Genomic DNA, 19,866 nt, shown 5'->3' on the forward strand with positions numbered 1-19,866 from the left:
ATTATGATGGCATCATTTGACAAAAAGTCTAAATGGTGGTTTTTTTGTTGTTAATAGGTGAGGAAGAAGAATGATGATACTGAAAATTTGTTGAATTTTTGATGCCAGCTTGGGTTATGTGATAACTTTTTACTATCAAATTTAAAGTTAGGAACACTGGCTTCTGAATTTTGAAATTTTATTTTTGTTATCATGTTCTAGTGTCTTAGAAATATGTAGTAGAGGACTTCCAGCCAAGATGGAGGCCTAGAGTACCACACTTCGTTTCCCTCCACAACTGAGAAGGAATACATCTACCACAAAACCAGAAATAAACAGAAGTTCTAGAAAAGCTACATGGAAGTCCAATGTATAAAGTTATAAAGAAGTGGTGTTTGTCCGGATGGGTAGGAGGGGCGAAGCCAGGGTGGAGAGGCCAAGCTGTGCTGTCAGTGGCGACTGCGGCCATGGTGGAAGGACGGCAGTAAGCACAGACACCAGTATTTAAAAAGAGGCGAGAAACACCTGGGGAGCACTCCTGGCTGCAGACCAGACGTGTCAGCTTGCAATTCCAACGCCGGAGAAGGCAGACCCCCATTGCCTCGGACCATGAAGGCCGGAGGGGGTGGGGACAGAAGAAGAAGCTCCCAGTCTCTCAGCGGAGAGTAAGTGGCAAGAATGCATCTTGGATCACCACCCCCACACAAAACACCACAGTGTGGTGAGAAGGGTCGCCCGGTAGTGACCAGTGCATGGGGCTCCGCCTCCTGTAGTGTAGGAGCTGTGACAGCCCCACCCAGGAAACAAAGGTAAACACAAAACTGTCAGGATGTCAGAGATCATGATGAGATCCCAGTAATGCAGTTGACCAGCCAGCAAATATCTGATCTAATGGATCAATAGATAGGAAATCTTTCTGAGGCACATTTCAGAGCTTTGGTTATAAGAATGCTTACAGACCTGACAGCAGATCTTAAATAAGACGGGGAAGGACTGAAGGCTAGTCCTGCTGAAATGAACGAAAGCACATACAAAACAAGAGGTGAGGGAAAGAAAACCAGGGATCAAATCAACAAATCAGAACATAGGGAAGGAACAAACAGTCAACCAGTGCAGAAAGAGGAAATGAAAAGTGAGGAAAATGAGGAGAGGCCCAGTAACCTATGCGACAGCTTTAAGTGGGCCAGCATCCAAATCATAGGGTTGCCAGAAGGTGAAGAAGATCTAGAAATTAAAAAATTATGTGAAAAAATAATGAAGCAGGATTTCCCTAACTTGGCAAAGGAAATAGACTTACAGGTCCAGGAAGCACAGAGAGTTCCAAAAAAACTGGACCCAGGGAGAACCACACCAAGACACATTATAATCAAAATGTCAAAACTTAAGGATAAAGAGAGAATCTTAAGAGCAGCAAGAGAGAAGAAGAGAATTATGAACAAAGGGGTACCTATAAGACTCTCAGCTAATTTCTCCAGAGAAACTCTGCAGGCAAAAGGGACTGGCAAGAAATATTCAAAGTAATGAAAAGAAAAAACCTGCAACCACGATTACTCTATCCAGCGAAGCTGTCATTCAGAATAGAAGGGCAGAGGAAGTGTTTCCAGGACAAAGTAAAACTGAAGGAGTTCATCAGATCCAAACCACTGTTATATGAAATGTTAAAGGGACTTGTTCAGGAGAAAGAGGATCAAAACTCTGAACATTAAAATGAAAACTGTATCACAACAACTAACTACAGAAGCTAGGGAATTGAAACAAAGGCAAACTAAGTAGGCAACGAGAGTGGGAAAAGAATTATAGGTATGGGGAACGTTATGAGGGGAGGTCAGCGGGGAGGGGAAAGGGGGAAAGGGAGGAAGATGGTACAGGAATTAAGAAGCATAGTACGAGGGAGTGGAGTATATAAGAAGATGTTGAGAAGAACTGTATGTACAATCAATGGGCATGGACTAAAGGGGGGGACAACTGGAGGGAGGGGGAGTCACTGGGTGGAGGGGAACAAAGGGCAAAGACATTGGGACAACTGTAACAGCATAATCAATAAAGCATATTAAAAAATATGTAGTAGAAAATAAATATTGTATGATTAAGTTCTTAAAGCTTATTCATGAAAAGATCCTAAGGAGACATCTGAAATTTTATTTGTGGAAAATAAGTGAAGTCCAGAACGGTTTGGCTACTTAAAGTTAGTTTTTCAAAGGTCTACAAAGCCTTTCTAAATGTGAGTCATTCTTTTAAATCTTAGAAACCTCAATCTGAATTTGTAGTTCAAATATTTATTTGATGTTTTTAAAGACAATACTAATTTTCAAAAATGCATTTCTGAAAATAGGGGGAAAATATGAACCCTCAAACTTTTTCTAAGTGTCAACCATCAGTTTATCACAATACAAAGTATTCTTTCAAGATGAAAATTTTGAGAGATTAAAGAAACTAAGTCATTTTTCTTGTTCCCAAAGAGCAAGCAGTGTCTTTAGGAGAATAATACTAGCAAATGTGCCATAATTAGGAACCTATTGACCAAAATAATGGAGGCATTCACAGAAGAGAAAACAGAATGTGTTACAGGTGACTGTTTTAGAAAGGATGAGACTTAATATTGGGGTTTAAAATTTGTAGTTTTTCCATAATCTCTTTCTTTCTGAATTTGTTTCCTTTTCCATTTTCCTTTATTCTGTATTAGTGTTTTATAGATAATTGTTTTATATTAAATTTTGTTATTTATGTTATTACAGTTGTTCCAATTTTTCCCTTTTTGCCTCCCTCTACCCAGCCCCCACCCACTCCCTCAGGCAATTTCTACACTGTTGTCCATGTCCATATCCATGGGTCATGTATGTATGTTCTTTGGCTACTTGATTCTCTATTTTGTACTTTACATCCCCATGACATTCTATAACTACCAATTTGTACCTCTTAATTCATTCAACTTTTTTGTCCATTCTCCTACCCCCACCTCAATCTGGCAATCATCAAAACATTCTCTGTATCTATAATTCTGTTTCTGTTCTGCTTGTTCGCTTATTTTGTTTTTTAGATTCAGTTATTGACAGATACATACTTATTGCCATTTTATTGCTCATATTTTTTATCTTCTTAAAAAAGATCCTTTCTGACATTTCCTATAATACTGGTTTGGTGGTGATGAACTTGTTTAGCCTTTTCTTGTCTGGGAAGCTCTTTATCCTTCAGTTCTAAACAATAGCTTTGCTAGGTAGAGTAATCTTGGTGATAGGTCCTTCCTTTTCATCACTTTGAGTATTTCTTTCCATTGCCTTCTAGCCTGCAAAGTTTCTTTTAAGAAATCAGCTGAAAGTCTTGTGAGAGCTCCCTTGTAGGTAACTAACTGCTTTTTTCTTGCTGCTTGTAAGATTCTCTCTTTGTCTTTAACTTTTGGCATTTTAATTATCGTGTGTCTTGGTTTGGGCCTCTTTGGGTTCATCTTGTTTGGGACTCTCTGTGGTTCCTGGACTTGTATGTCTATTTCCTTCACCAAGTTAGGGAAGTTTTCTGTCATTATTTTTTATTTTTCTTAAAGATTTTATTTATATATGTATTTTTAGAACGAGGGGAAGGGAGGGAGAAAAAGAGGGAGAGAAACATCAATGTGTGGTTGCCTCTCATGCACCCTCAACTAGGGACCTGCCTTCCAACACAGGCATGTGCCTTGACTGGGAATTGAACCGGCGAAATTTTGGTTCCCAGGCCAGTGCTCAATCTGCTGAGCCACACCAGCCAGGGCTATTTTTTTTAAATAGGTTTCCAATTTCTTGCTCTCCCTTCTCCTTTTAACACTCCCATGATGTGAATGCTGGTACAATTGAAGATGTCCCAGAGGCTCCTTACATTTTCTTCCTTTTTCTTTGTGTTTTCTTTTTTCTGCTGTTCTGATTGGATGTTTTTTGCTTCTTTATATTCCAAATCGCTGATTTGATTCTTGGTTTCATCTACTGAACTACTGATTCCCTGTAAATTGTTCTTTTTTTTTGTTATTTTCTGACTAGATCTTTTTTATGCTTTTGATATTCTCGATAAGTGCATTGACCATCCTTATAACCAGTGTTTTGAACTTTACATGTAGTAGATTCTTTGTCTGCATTTTGTTCATTTGTTTTTCTGGAGTTTTATTCTGTTCTTTTATTTGCACCATGTTTTATTGTCTCATCATTTTGGCAGCCTCCCTGTGTTTGTTTCTATGTATTAGGTAGAATTACTATGTCTCCTGGGCTTGGTAGAGAGGCCTAATGTAGCAGGTGTCCTGTAGAATCCAGTGGCACAGCCTTACCTATTACCCAAACTGAGTACTCAAGGTGCGCCCACCACCTCCTCTGTGTAAACCCTCATGTTGTAGTCGAGCTTTGATTACTATTGGCACCTCCAAGGTCAGCCACCACCCATGTTCTCTCTGGTGTCATACAGCGTAGACTACAAAGCAATCCACTGATGGCTGCTACTTGTGCCGGGCTTGGAGGCACCCCAGTGAGGTCAAGCTGTGAACCAACACTGGCTGCTGCTAGTGCCAGCTCTGTGGCAACTTAACAAGTGGTATGGGGCTCACTGAAGCCAGGTGCTACTTGTTTGAGATAATTAGAAAAATCTGAAGCATGGGCCAGGCCAAGCCATTCGTATGGAAAAGCCACTGGGAACAGCTTGGGTGGGACTGAAAATTGGGAATCACCTTGTTATGAACCAGGCTGACGAAGTCTCAGGGTGATGGCGTCCACCTGCTGGCTCTGTGGCTCTGTTTGGGCAGGGCTCAGAAAAGGAACAATGGCCTCTGGCAGTACTGCTATCTGAAGAAAGCTACCCCCAGCTTTTGCCCTGTTGCCAGACAATTCAGTTCCTTCCCCTATGTCTCTGATGCCTTTCAGTCTGCTGCACCCATGCTGGAGCTCAGAGGGAGTGAGTAAGAGTTAAGTCTGTGCAGGGGCCCTTTAAGAGGAACTACCTGGGACTCCTGAAGTTTCTTTCTTTCATAGCCTGAATTCCCACTGTTTTTTACAGCCAGAAGTTATGGAGACTTACCTTCCTGTCACTGGAACCCTGGGATGGGAGGTTTGGTGTAGGGTTGGGAGCCCTCACTCCTCAACCATGATTTCCCTCCCAACTTATATCCCCCACAGATGGGTGTGGTATCAGCCTGTTTTGCATCTGAACCCCTCCTGCCAGTGTCATGTGGTTTCTTCTTTAATTCCGTAGTTGTAGAACTTCCATTCAGCTTGATTTCTGACAATTCTGAATGGTGGTGGTTCTGTAGTTTAATTGTAATTTTCATGTGGGTGTGAGAGTGGGCAAACTGTGTTTACCTACTCCACCATCTGGACTGGAAGTCTAGAGAGCTTTTTTTAAATAACTGAAATCCTCTTACTGTATTTTATTCATTTCTTTGGGTGTTTCTTCTCCTACCATGTAAATTCTGTGAAGTGATCAAAATATTTTCTAATAATTTTTATTTGCTAACTTGTTCATTACCAATTAGCCTAATTTTAGTGCAGTATTTTTTAAAAATATTTTTTAAATTTTAATATTTGATTTTAGAGAGAGGGGAAGTGAGGGAGAAAGAGAGGGAAAGAAACATCGATTGGCTGCCTTCTGCATGCACTCCAACTGGGGACCGAACCTGCAACCCAGGCGTGTTCCCTGACTGGGAATCAAACTGGTGACCTTTCGGTTGCTGGAACACGATGCTCAACCAACTGACCCACACTGATTGGGCTGATGCTGTATTTTTTTATTAGCACATATGGTGTTTCCAGGATTTATTAACGTGCTGTATGGGAAAGAAATTGAGAGAGACTATTTTGACTCCTAAATTAAGTTGCAAAATCTTGAGTGGACTCACGTTTGCCTTTGTTTTGTTTTTATTTTTATTTTTTTTTACTTTGTTATTGTTCTCATTTTTATCTTTCCCCCGGGACATTAGTTATGTTTGAAACATTAGTTTTAGGAAATTAAAGATAATTATAGAAACATTTTTTTTTTAATACCATAGTTCTTTGTTACTTTAAACAACTCTGGGAAAAATACAATATTTTTCCTGTTTATCTTAGTTGTGATGTTTTTATTTTGATAGTATATAAAATATGTTTAGCTAGTATTTGTTGACTGTATTTTTATGTTGTTATAGGTAGATAATAGATAAATTCCTCATGTTCTTCTGCTATTTTGCTTATATTTGTATTAATGGAAGCTGAAAAACATAGAGGTTAAGTGTGCACTAGATCCAGTCTGTTTGGGGTTTAAATTCCTGATTCTGCTTCTTACTAGCTAAATTACTTAAGCTTTCTGTGTTTGTTTCATCATCTATTAAACAGGTTTCTGTAAGACACTTAGAAGAATGTCTAGCATATAGGAAACATTCAGTTTGTGTTAATTCATTATTTTTTTCCTAGTTCTGTGAGAAGTCACACAGACTGTGACGGGTAGAAGTTGGATATGGGTGTTCTAATTCTAGTCAGGATGAAACAATGTTATTTTGCCTGTCGGTAGGTTATGCAGTCTTTTCCAAGGTAAATTCTAATCTACAAAATGAATACAATAAAATTAATGTTTTTATTAATAATAAAATACACTTGAGTATGTACATATGTGCTCAGCACTGTGCTAGGTTTTGGGAATACTAAGGTAGATACCGTTTCTATTTTAAAGAAGCTATAGACTTAAGTCCTAGAGAAAAAGATAAGAGAACACTTGAAATATAGTTTTTTCCATAAGAGAGAAATGTAGAGAATCTTAAGAGAATAGAGAAGAAAGGGCAAGCATCTATCTTTTCCTTTGAGAAAGTAGAGCAAATAGGAAATAGTCTTGGAAAATTCCATAGATGAACTATCACTAAGGAATTATTGTGAATAGTCATAGGAAAGATAACACACAAGGTGCATTTAAAGTGTTAGCTGTATGTTGTTTCTGTTTAACTTTATTCTGAAATCTTCCATTGAGTGTTAGAGCAGTCCAAGAAATTAATTGATGTTTACCTTTAACGAGTTTATTAACAACTAACAGTTGATTCTCCATCTCACTCCCAGGTAAAATATTTTGATTATTTTTCCAGTTGCCTTTTCCAATATCTTTTTTATTATAAGAGAAATTATATGCTTTTCATAAACTTGAATAGTGAGAGGTACGTAAAGTAGAAGTTCTTTTGTTTTTCTTTTTTTTGGTTTTTATTTTTATTTTTTATTTTAATGAGTGAAACCAAAAAGATCTAAAACCACGGCTTCTGGAGGAACCATTTGTTCTTGTCAGTCTTATACCTTCTTCCCTTTGAACTTGATCTTGGCCTCCTGTTGTGCTTGAGTTTCAGAGCAGAGCCTCTGAAGACATCCTAGTTGAGGACAGTTTTGTCCAAGGGGATTATCCACAAGTACCTTGTGGGCCTGAGGTGATTATAGTTAGAAACTTTCACAAAAGACTTGATCTTTGACCTCTTGGCAATTTTCTTATGTCCCATGGCCACTGTCACTTTGCAGGGGTAGTGGTCACTTCCAGCCACCAGAGCATAGCCATCATCAGTGTTCTTCACAACGACTGCTTCACATCTGGCGTAGTGTCAGGCCAGGACCAGCACCAGCACCACCTTTCTGGGTTTCATAAACTCGCCCATTTTGACAGCAGCCACTGAGGCCTACAGCAGAAAGCTAAAGAAAAATTTTCTGTTTCCCCTTTTTTCTTTAACCTTCTTACTTCCCCAGAAAATAAGCCAAACAACAAAATGCATGCATACGTACTCTTATACCTACAGATGTCTTGCTTTAAATAATAAATTCAGTCTTCTTGGTTTGCATTCAGAACATTTCATAACATATCTTAAGGCTTCTTTTTTAGTGATTTTTTAAAAGTATATTTTATTATGTTGTTACAGTAGTCCCAATTTCTTTTCCCTCTACTCCCCTTTTCCCAGTACCCCCCTTCCTTCCAACAATCCCACCCGCCCTCTTAGTTCATGTCCATGGATCGTGCATATATGTTCTTTGGCTTCACCCTTTCCTATATTATTCTTAACTTCTCCCTATTTTGTACCAGCCAATTATGCTTCTTAGTCCCTGCACCATTTCCCTATTTCTCCCCCGTCTTCCTTTCAGCTGATAACCCTGCAAATGATACCCACACCTATGATTCTGATCCTGTTCTGGTTGTTTGCTTAGTTTTTTGTTTTTTGTTTTAGATTAAGTTGTTGATAGTTATGAGTTTGTTGTCATTTTAATGTTCATAATTTTGCTCTTTTTCTTAAATAAGTCACTTTAACATTTCATATGATAATGGCTTGGTAATGAAGAACTCCTTTAGCTTTACCTTGTCTGGAAAACACTTTATCTGCCCTTCCATTCTAAATGATAGCTTTGTTGGACAGAGTAATCTTGATTGTAGGCCCTTGCTTTTCATCACATCGAATACTTCTTGCCAGTCCCTTCTTGCCTGCCAAATTTCTTTTGAGAAATCAGCTGATAGTCTTATAGGTACCCCTTTGTAGGTAACTCTCTTCTTTTCTCTTGCTGTTTTTAAGATTCTCTCTTTATCTTTTACCTTTGGCATTTTAATTATGATGTGTCTTGATGTGGTCCTTTTTGGGTTTAGCTTCTTTGGGACTCTTTGTGCTTCCTGGACTTGTATGTCTATTTCCTTTGCCAAATTTGGGGAGTTTTCCTTCATTATTTTTTCACATAATCTTTCAATTTCTTGCTCTTCCTCTTCTCTTTCTGGCACCCTTATGATTTGGATGTTGACACATTTAAAGTTGTCCCACAGATTCCTAAGCCTCTCCTCATTTTTTTCAATTCTTGTTTCTTCTTTCTGCACTGGTTGACTGTCTTTTTCTTCCTTATGTTCCAAATCATTGATTCGAACCCTAGTTTCCTTCCCTTCACCATTAGTTTTGTGTGGATTTTCCTTCATTTCATTTAGCATAGCCTTCACTTCTTTCCTTAAGTGTTTGCCATACTTAAGCATATCTGTCAAGCCTGTGAGCATCTTTATTACCAGTTAGGTTGGCTATCTCCTCATTGCTTAGTTCTCCCACTGGAACCTTGATCCGTTCCCCCTTTTGGGCCCTACTTCTCTGACTCCTCATCTTGACAGGCTCCTGTGTTTGTTTGCCTCTGTCTTAGGTAGAGCTGTCGAACCTGTTCCGTTGTAAGGGGCAGAGTCTTAGGTATTCATCAGTACAGGGTGACCTGTTTCACCATGTTGTGGCGCTGAGTGTGGGGGAGGGTTCCAAGAGGGAACAATACTGCCTGCTCTTCACTCGCCCGTTTTCCAGGCACCTCTCCCACTTCTGTATGGGACTGGTGCCTCTCTAGCTGCTGCCCTGGCCATCGTTCCCAGAGTAGGCAGGTCTGCGGATGTTCTAGGACTCAGGGTGCCCTTTAAACAAGTGGACTCTGCTGAGTGACCAGCAGTTTCTGCCCCCACCCGAACCCCCACTGGTTTTCACAGTCAGGAGCAATGAGGCTTTATTTTCCCCAGCGCTGGAACTGTGAGCTGTGCAGTCTGGTCTGGTGCTGGGAGTGCTCCCCAGGTGTCCCGCCTGACTTTTATAAAGTGGTGACGTGCTTTATGCTGCTGCTGCTGCTGCTGCTGCCACTGCTACACTGCGTGCTCTCCACTCCTGCTCCGCCCCTCCTACCTGTCTGGATGAGTATTTCTTCTTTTTATCTTTGTTGTATTTCCATGCAACTTGATTTTCTGGAACTTCTAGTTGTCTCTAGTTTTGAGGTAGTTTTGTTCCTTCTTAGTTGTGGAGGGAGACACAGCGGGTCTATCTAGGGCTCCATCTTCGCTGGAAGTCCTGACTTTTTCAGTTTTATTTCTCTCAAAATGCTCTAAGCTTTAACTAAAGTGAATCATTTTGCTGGATCCTGTTATGCTTCACATGTTCCTCATTCTATGTTTGTTTATGTGTAGAATTCCCTTTCCCGTTCAACCCCGTCAGTTCCCATCCAAAGTCCTTCCTGACCTTAAAGGTTTTTTCAAGTAATATGTCCTCAGGCATTTCTTCTTTTTCCACTTTCACACCTCATTGAGCTTTTAAAGTAGTTTTGTGTTTCTAAATTGCCATTATACCTTGTCACTTCATTTTCAGAACCTAACACTCTCTACTGTATGCACAGTTATATAGGGGTGGGCAAAAGTAGGTTTACAGTTATATGTGGAACAGTTTATTCTTGTATTATTATTTATTAATTATTGTATTATTTATTTGAATTAAACTGTAAACCTACTTTCCCACCCCCATATGTTTAGTTTTGTGTGCCCTGGATTATACTGGCAGTTCTTTTAGAGCAATGCCTAAAGTACTTATTTATAAAGCCTGTTGTTAGGTATCTATTTACTGAATACATGTATTTTAGAAATGATATATTATTACTCAATGGAAATACTGATTTTAAACTGTCTTAAGGAGAAATTAGAGGCATATCTGGGAATTGAAAATAGAACTTGACTTCTTTTTTTGGTTTGGTTAATGATTTTGAATGTCTCTCTGAGACTGTTCTTTTAGGAAACAAAAACTATGATGAGTTCATCAGTTTTTAAAATTAAAGCTAAAATCTTTAAGAACTCAAGCTGTGAGAACAAGGATGTAGATAAGTAAATACATACCTCAAATATTTTAATAGGATAGAATTTTAGGAGCAGTTCTTTAACTTTTTTGAAGGAAACTTGTCACTATCATATTTGCTGAACATAATTTAACATATGTGTAAATAATAATCACTAACTTTTCATTTATTTTTCAGAGAATGCAGAGTCTATCGATCTTAAACAATTTTTTGACCAACATTTTTCACATGTATATTATGTGTTCTTTGAGAATTTTGTGACTATTGAAGCTAGTCTTAAACAGAAAGGTAAGATTAGATGTTAAAAATCAATCTGGTTTATGTTGATGTTTCAAGTAATTGTCATACATGTTCACTTAAGAATAGACTCTTGGATATTGGAATTTTTAGTGTTCCTTTTTTTAGTCAGGTAGCTTTTTCTTTTTAATTTTATCTTTATTGTATTTTTTTTTATGAGCATTTAGTTCCCTTATACCCACCTCCCACCAGCAATCCCCACACTGTTGTCCATGCCCATGAGTCCTTTTTAGTGAGGTAGCTTTTAATATCCCTCTCACAACTATGGGTTAATAGTACTATTCTTATTACTTTGAGTAGTCTTAGGAGATTTGCCATTTCCCTGGTCAGGTTTATGTACTTGTTTTCCTCAGTTTCTTTGCTCTCTCCTAGGAGCGTGTATCAGGTTTCAGCAGTCATTTTTAGAGTTTATTTAAGTTTTCTACAATATATTATGATTTGTTTTTAGACGTAAATATGTAGAATCTAAATTTAATTGTTGAAAAAGAGTAGAGATACTTTAAACATTTTATTAAAACATCACTGAGAAAAAACTTTAGTGCTAGAAATATTGTAGGCTCTTTAAGTGGTGGTTAACAATGAGGATAAGAAGATTATGTTTAAAATATTTTTCTGTAAAAATGTTTTAGGTCACAAGTCTCAAAGGGAGGAATTGGATGCTATACTTTTTATTTTTGAGGTAAGTACCTGCTAGTCTAACTTTATTTTTTCCAAAAGTCATTCTTGGAACATATAAAGGGATATATTGAACTATAAAGTATATAATAAAACACTGTGAATCTGATGTGCTTTTCAAAAATGGAACCACTTTTTTTTTAACCTGAAAATATACCTGATTTAATTCTTAATCATTTGTTGAGGTACATGTATTAGTTTTAGGTATAGATACAATTATGTTTTTATGCATTTGACACCAGAATATTGGTACTGTATTTAATGTGTTTGCAAACAATTAAATTTTAATTTGAGGGAGGCTTATACAAATGGATATTTTTTTTTTTTAATTCCAAAACACTTACCTGAAAGGATAACTTAATGGAGTTGTTATATGCCTAAGAAATTTATAGTTTATGCTTTAACTGCTTTTCATTGCAAACCTGTGAAAATAGTCTTAAATATTTTATAAATTGTTATTCTACATTACTTTGGATGGTTGTGGGTCAAGTCTTTATTGTTAAACAGAAGGAAACAGCAACATCTGATACTTTGCTAAAATTTGTGTTTTATTTGACCACAATAATAAAAACTAGGGTAAGCTCCCCATTTGTTCCCCACCCCCAAGTACCTGCTTTTAAAATAATTCCGTGCTCCTTGTTCTGTCTTTGAAATCAAACAGTGATAGCAGTTCTCTACTCTTTATCAAGAATTTAGAGATGTTGAGAAAGCCAGGATTAGACCTTGTGACTTGAAAGGCATAGTAAAGAATTTGGAAGTCACTTCCTAAAGATTTAGCCATTCTTTGTGCTGTGAGTTAAAAATAATTTACTGCCCTGGCTGGTGTGGCTCAGTGGATTGAACGCTGACCTGTGAACCAAAGAGTGGAAGGTTCGATTCCCAGACAGGGTACATGCCTGGGTTGCAGGCCAGGTCCCCAGTTGGGGGCATGTGCAAGAGGCAACCACACATTAATGTTTATCTCCCTCGCTTCCCCTCTTTCTAAAAATAAATAAAATCTTTAAAATTTTTTAAATTTAATTAAAAAAAGATAATTGACTGTTTTGTATTTTGATGCAGTTTAGAAGAATTTGAGCAATCTGATTTATACCTCTTAACTGTTAATTTAGCTATTGATTTAGTCATACCTAAGAAAAAGTAAGCTTTTTTTGTTTGTTTAGAGTTTCAGATAAAAGTAACTGGTGTTGGTATCTGTTCTGCATTTATTTTCGTTAGTCATTAACCCTGAGGAATTTTGCTTATATTTTCCTCCCCAAGTTTTCGCATGAATTATTTTTAAGGCTGAAAGTTAATCAGGGTATTCCTTTTATTACGAAATAATATTTATTTTTCTATATGTAATATATACTCATTAGTTTTTATTCTTTCAAGAGTAATGTTTGTCTTTAATGAATCACTAAATTTTATTAGAAAAAAGATTTTAGATATAGGCTTTTCACCTTTTGTAAAAAAATATTTAGCTTGTGGGGTGATGTTTTCTACTTATAATAAGAACAATAAATATTATAACTTTAGAGACAAATGATTTTTTTAAATGAGGAAATTATCAATAAAGGAGTTTCCTCTTTCTGGAATAAACTTCATTATGTAATATTAATATGGCATTGGATTAATATTCTGTTTTCTCTGCAGTTAAGAGTACACAGAATTTCATTCATTTTTATATTAACCACATAAAAACATATAGGCATCCTTATTTATATTTTATGAGGTTAAATCTAAATAATAAATTCATAGTCATAATCTAGGAATGCTTTTGAGTAGTCACAAACTTGTCTTTTCAGCTTTCTATAATTTTATCTCTTTCTACACCAAAATAAATATAATTATACAATTGTTGCTTAGCTATGGGAGAAGTATGAAGAGGTCAAAGGTAGTTTATCTGTCTCATGTGGGGCCAGCATTTATCTGTGAAGAACTTTGTAATTTCTTCATTATCTTCTTGTATGACATGGACTAAAGAAGATCATTATCAAAGGGAAGATAGAGAAGCACAAAACATGCATACTATCCTTTGAGCAGAATAGTATATAAAAGCACAAGTTTTAGAAATAGGCATATTAAGATTGGAATCTCTGTTCTTCTGCTGTCTTTTTATTTTTAAAATTTTTTTAATAGTTTTTAAGAGAATTTTCATTTATTTGTTTATTTATTTTTAGAGAGAGGGGAAGAGAGAGAGAGAAAGGGAAACTTCAATTTGTTGTTCTGCTTATTTATGCATTCATTGGTTGATTCTTGTATGTGTCCTGACCAGGGGTGGAACCTGCAACCTTGGCTTATTGGGACAACACTAACCAACTGAGCACCCAGCCAGGGCTATTATTCTTCCTTCAAACCTAAGCACATTATTTAACCAGTTTTATCATTTCTCAAGTGAGCTTAATAAATTCTCCTTTTAGGATGGTTGTTAGGATTAATAAGATAGCATTATACAAAGTGTCTACTTTAGTGTTTAGCCTTTATAAACATTCAGTTAATGGTGGCTCTAAGTAATAGTAACAGCTGAATAACGCCAAACGCACATAAATGTCATTCACTAGGCAGAGTACTAAGAGCTTAATTCAGTAGCACAGTATGTTCAGCAACTGTGGATCTAGAATAATTCACATATATGCAATATGGAAAAGAAATTATTAAAGGCAAAATTATGAAAGTATTATATGTAAAAACTGTTTATTTCTAGTTAATGGAAATCTATGTATATTAACTATATAGGTCTCCTGAATATAAAAAATTTTGTTCACAAGCCCATAGGCATTATAACATATAAGTACCTTTGGGTTCACATGAATTAACTCAGTAGTACAAATACTTTATGGGATTTTAGTGAAATCAAAATATTTGATTCTTGTCAAACAGGAGAAAGAACTACCTAAAGAGAAAATATCACAAATCTTAATATCTGAAAGAATTAACCCTTTCAGTGCCATGTGTAATTCGGAATTTGGATCAACATGAGAAAAATTTATATCAATATATAACCTGAGGTACAAAAAAAAGAGAACAAAACATAAACTATGAATTATTCCATTGTTATTTACATTCATAGCCATCGAAAAAAGAGTCGCTGGGAGAGAGATGCTGGCACTTTTGGGAAAATTTTTCAGCATTGCTCACAGCAGCGTTGGCACTCAAAGGGTTAAATACTCACCAATAATATCTACAATGCAAAAATTCTAAGAATAGCAAATAAGCATTTTGAAATATATTTTCCACATCATTGTAAAAGATTTATTAATTTACCGTTTCAAGTTTTTGTTAGTATAGCTTGTTCTTTTGGAGTGTTTTCAAAAGTTGCATATGCCAGTGCAGAAATAGTGCCAGTACTCAGATTAGCTCAAAGACTAAGTTGTATTTGTATTGTAATTCTATCTTTTACATAAGAAACTCTTAAAGCCTTAGTGTAAGCTCTTTAATTTTTCACATTGCACAGAATGCGGATTCATTTCTTGCTTTTCATTCTTTTTTTCTTTGTTGTTGTTTTATTTATATTGATTTTTAGAAAATTTTACAACTTCTTCCAGAAAGGATTCATCAGCGATGGCAGTTTCATAGTATTGGTAAGTAATTTAAATGTGTATTTCACATTTGAAATAAATGATAATATAAGAAAATGCTCTTTAATGGGTTGGTCATCACTTGAAATGAATTCATAGTTTATGCTTTAGTAGAAACAAAATAAATAATACAGGACTAAACTTACTGGGAATATAAAATAAAAATATAGGTGAAGGATTTCCTGTAAAAATGGCATATTAAATTTCTTTGTTCCATCTCTTGTACTCTGAATACATTAGCAATAATAGTAGTATTATAAATCCAAGAACATAAAAGCAAGCTTAGCATTAAGATAAAAATATCTTTGTGAATCAGGAATGGAAGAGTAATGCAAAGTGTCAAATAGAGCAGAAGCAATGGGCTTCAGGTTTGAAAGCAAGCAGTGTAGTTTGCCGCACAAAAAAGGGGAGAGAACTGGAGTTAAGCTTACTGCTTGAAGGGTCAAAATAGAACTTCCCAGATTATGAAACAAAGCTGAAGAATAAAAGCCAGGGAGTGGGGAGGAGCCTGCTGTGGATTGTCAGAGACCAAGCAGGCAAGAAGTCAGACTTTCTGTTACCAGGTACTATATACCAAGATGCTTTCTGACTTTGAGTCTGGTTCTGTATCAATTGCAATATCACCACAGTGCTCTCAACGTGTCGTAATAAGGCATTATTCCTCCTCATATTATAGAGGAGTCTGCAAGTAGGCAATTGCTGGCTTTGGTTCACTGTCTTAATGATGTCAGGACTGACTGCTAGTGATTCTCATCACCCTTCTCTTCTGGGGAATATACGGACAGCCACCAGATCTGTTGAAGTAGAATGTTATAACCCTTATGTTCATTTGTAAAAGTTGTATTTGTTTCTCTTAAAAACAAGTCATAGATTTATTCAGGTCCTACATTTCTTAATCAGTTATAGCATATGAAATCTCTGAGACTTTGAAACTGTAAATCATACCAATTAACAGTTCCAAAAGAAAAAAACAAAACAAAATTCTGGACATACAGAAAGGGTATTGATACTGGGGCTAAAAGTCCAAAATAGTAAAGCCTTTTAGAATAAACTTTTTAGATCAAGTTTGAGACTAAAAATGATGTACCCATAATATATGAAGAACTTTTACAACTCAATAATAAAAGTCAATTTTTTAAAATAGAAAAAATATTTGAATAGGCATTATACCAAAGAAGACATATGAATTGCTGATAAGGTGCTCAATAGAAGTGAAATCCCGTTTCATATTTCATTATCATAAAAATGTCCTCAAAGGTTGTCGGTGAAGCAACTTTTTCAGACATCTGAACTTCAGAAGTTTACTGTGCCTCCTGGGTATGTAGCCTTAAGTCTCTATAGACCTTTATGCTATCTAGTTGTCATGGATAATAATATTCCAATAAACATCTAACTTAAGAATATACATAAGTGGTCATTTTTCTTTGTTAAAAGAATCTTAAAACTGTTTCTTTTTTGTTTTGTGTATAAAGGAAAATAAATTAGTGACTCCAGTTGATTTTTATTCAGTTGAAAATAGTTTCTAATATCCCTTTTGGTTTCTTTGATCCATGTGCTTAAGTGATTTTGCTTTTCAAATATTTGATGCTAGCACAGATTTTTTTTGTGTGTGTGATTTCTTACTTAATTCCTTTGTGGTCAGAAAATATACTTTATATAATACTGATCTTTTTAAAGTCTTTGAGATATTTTGTGGCTCAGAAAAGTCTCTTGGAGAATATTTTTTATTGTGCTTGAGAATGTGTATTCTATAGTCATTTAAACTATTACATTAATATATAGCAGTGATATGTTTTTTGTAAATAATTAATTGTTTTAGATAGATAAGAAGGGAGGGAGAAAGAGAGGGAGAAAAACATTGATTGGTTGCCTCTTGGAGGCACCCCAATCAGGGACGGAACCCACAACTCAGGCATGTGCCCTTACAGAGCATCAAACCGGCAACCTAGTACTTTGCAGAGATGAGGCCAAACTAACTGAGCCACACCAATCACGGGGGAAATGATATGACTATGGAAGAACAAGAAAGGACTTGGATAAATGGAATCTTAGGCAATATTCCTAGGTGATAGGCTGGATAGTGTATATAACAATTCTCGTTGAGAATTCCTGTAGAGACTTTAAATATAGCCTGAGAAGTTTATCCTATAATTTATATTGAAAATTAAACACAAAGTAACTTGGAAGAATAGCAAATAGGAGAGGGAGGATGGTGTTGTTGGATATTTCTATACCCAATAACAAGATGTATTATAAAGTTGTAATAATTAAGATGCTGTGATTGCTGTAGGAATGGACAAGTAACTAATGGAAAAGGACACAGAGTCCTGCCAAAGACCTAGGCTTACAGTATATGGAAACTTGAAATATGATTGCAGTAGCATTTCATTTCATTATAAACCCTGAAAGAGTTAGTACTGCAGTTGGTTATTTTGGGGAAAAAAATTCAGTTATTGCCATACACAGAAATAAATTTCAGGGCCTAAATGTGAAAAGTAACAGTTTAAAACTTTTTGAAGAGACTATTTTGTTTATCTTTATAACTTTAAGGTACAGTAGTATTTAATTAGACACAGTATGTACATGTAAAAAGAAAAACATGTTGAATTGACCATTTAGAAATGTAAAGCTTTTGTACATAAGAAGATACCACCCCTTCCACTCAGTAAAAGCATAGCTGAGTTGTTTGGAAGAATGTATTTCCAATTCATAGAACTGACATAGACTTAGTAGTCAGTATATATAAGGAACTCTCATATTAAACAAAATAACTCAATGAAAAATATGCAAAGGATATGACAGGCCATCCACAGAAACTTGAATGGCCAAATGGAAAGATGCTGAATGTCACTAGGAGACATCAACTGAGAACACTGTTAACATATTTCACACTTAACACTTATTGACCAATTTTTTGTGTTACCAATAATGTGTTGCTGCAGCACTAGCAGTACTGCTAATTTTCTTAACTATTTTGGAGGGAATTTTTCAATATTTAGTAAAGTTGAAAGTGAGTAATTTTGTTTCTGTTGATATATCCTGGGGAAACTCATGCATACAGGGAATCATGAACAAAAACATTTATTATAATATTCTTTGGAATGACAAAATTTTGAAAACAAAACAAATGTCCTAACATTAAGAAGATGAATGGTTATTCATACAATGGAAAAGACTAATAGAGCAGTTAAAGTGAAATAACTAGAGCTACATACATCAATATAAATTTCAGAAGCTAATGTTAGATGTAAAAAGAAAAGCAACATACAGAATGATGTGTTTTGTATGATGCCATATATATAAGATTTGGTTTTGTTTTTACTGTTACTTAAACATCAGACTTACTGAGATTTGATTAGTTTTTCACTTGTGTTCTTTCTTTATGTTCTTTTCCTATTCCAGGATTCAGTACACAATACCACACTGCATTTAGCATATATAGATTTTCAGGAGAGCTCGTGACTGGAGTTTACATAGTATTGCTTTAAGAAATTGAATTTGCTCAAACATAAGGACAGGAACTGCAGATAAATCAACACAGTTTGTTGAAACATTAAACCTTTTTTTTCCTATGACAAATAAAACTTAAACCAAATAAAGTCATAGGCTTCATCATTTATATAGAAATGTTACTAGGAAGAATAAAAAACACAGGATTAGAACAAATAGCTATGGAATAAATTCTTGTTACTGGTATAAAATTTTAAACATACAAAACAATTCTATATATTTTATGGATTTATAAATAAGTAGTAATAATATAAAATATTCTTAGCAATAATTAATACCAAAATATGGATAATGATTTCCTCTGGAAAATGATTCAGGATGGGTTCACAGGCTTCAGTGATGCTTGTACTGTTATGTAAAGCATTATAGATAATGTGAATAAATAAATTTTGAAATTGTAAGAAATGTGGGACTGTATTTAGATTTATTCAGACAAATAGTGGACCTCTAGGTGTTTTTTAATGTTATTTCACTGTTTTATTGCAGTTTTGAAACGTATAATTTTTAAAATATGGTTTTGAATATTTTGACAGTTTTGAATATTTTGAAAAATCAATACAATGGAAATATTTGTTAGAAAATATTAGGGTTATAGATGCTTATGTGCTTCACTAAATGGAAATTTTCTATAGTGGTTTTTAATATGAATTAATGAGGGAGAAATATTTAATTATATTCTCAGTCTAGATAAGAGGTGTATACATATTGTTGTATTAAATGTAATTTGGGTGTTTAAAGTTTGTTTCAATAGGCTACATCATGTTTAATTGCAGTAAGCCATGTGTTGAAAAGGTGACTTTTTATATACTCTTCTGGTCCCAAGATTATGGCCAGAGGGATAGCATGGTCACCAAGAATAATTTGGAGGTTGCCAAGGACTTGTTTTAAAGTGTTTTCAAGTCTGACCGAGAACTCTGACATTTAGAAAAAAATAAGATATGAATATTTAATGTTTTCTTTTTAGGATTGATTTTAAAGAAACTACTTCACACAGGAAACTCCTTGAAGGTATATTATTACATTTATTTTCTATGATTTTTTAAAAACTAAGTAAAGCATATAGTCCTTTTTTTTTTTTTTAAGATTTTATTTATTTTAGAAAAAGGGGAAGGGAAGGAGGAAGAGGGAGAACATTGATGTACAAGAGAAACATCAGTTCATTGCCTCTCTCACACACCCCCAACCAGGAACCCGCTCACAACCCAGGCATGTGCCTTGACCTGGAATCGAACCAGTGACCTTTCAGTTTGCAAGACAGTGCCCAATCCACTGAGCCACATGAGTCAGGGCGT

The 19,866-nt window shown here is 35.5% G+C and overlaps 1 protein-coding gene and 1 pseudogene across 4 annotated transcripts in view; one reads left to right on the forward strand and one right to left on the reverse strand.

Annotated features, from left to right (window-relative positions):
- Positions 1-19,866, forward strand: part of RALGAPA1 (Ral GTPase activating protein catalytic subunit alpha 1) — a 234,646-nt gene that overhangs the window by 31,118 nt on the left and 183,662 nt on the right. For all 4 annotated transcript variants that reach the window (XM_090270127.1, XM_090270129.1, XM_090270130.1 and 1 more), the window contains exons 2-5: positions 10,713-10,823; positions 11,462-11,511; positions 15,010-15,067; positions 19,539-19,582. In XM_090270127.1, the coding sequence (XP_090126253.1) occupies positions 10,713-10,823; positions 11,462-11,511; positions 15,010-15,067; positions 19,539-19,582 (263 nt within the window). The remainder of the gene's footprint in view (positions 1-10,712; positions 10,824-11,461; positions 11,512-15,009; positions 15,068-19,538; positions 19,583-19,866) is intronic.
- LOC150015876 (large ribosomal subunit protein eL27 pseudogene) lies at positions 7,304-7,582 on the reverse strand (annotated as a pseudogene).

The sequence above is a fragment of the Furipterus horrens genome, unplaced genomic scaffold, assembly GCF_987537825.1.
Source record: "Furipterus horrens unplaced genomic scaffold, mFurHor1.1.pri manual_scaffold_3, whole genome shotgun sequence".
Taxonomy (NCBI): Eukaryota; Metazoa; Chordata; class Mammalia; order Chiroptera; family Furipteridae; genus Furipterus; species Furipterus horrens.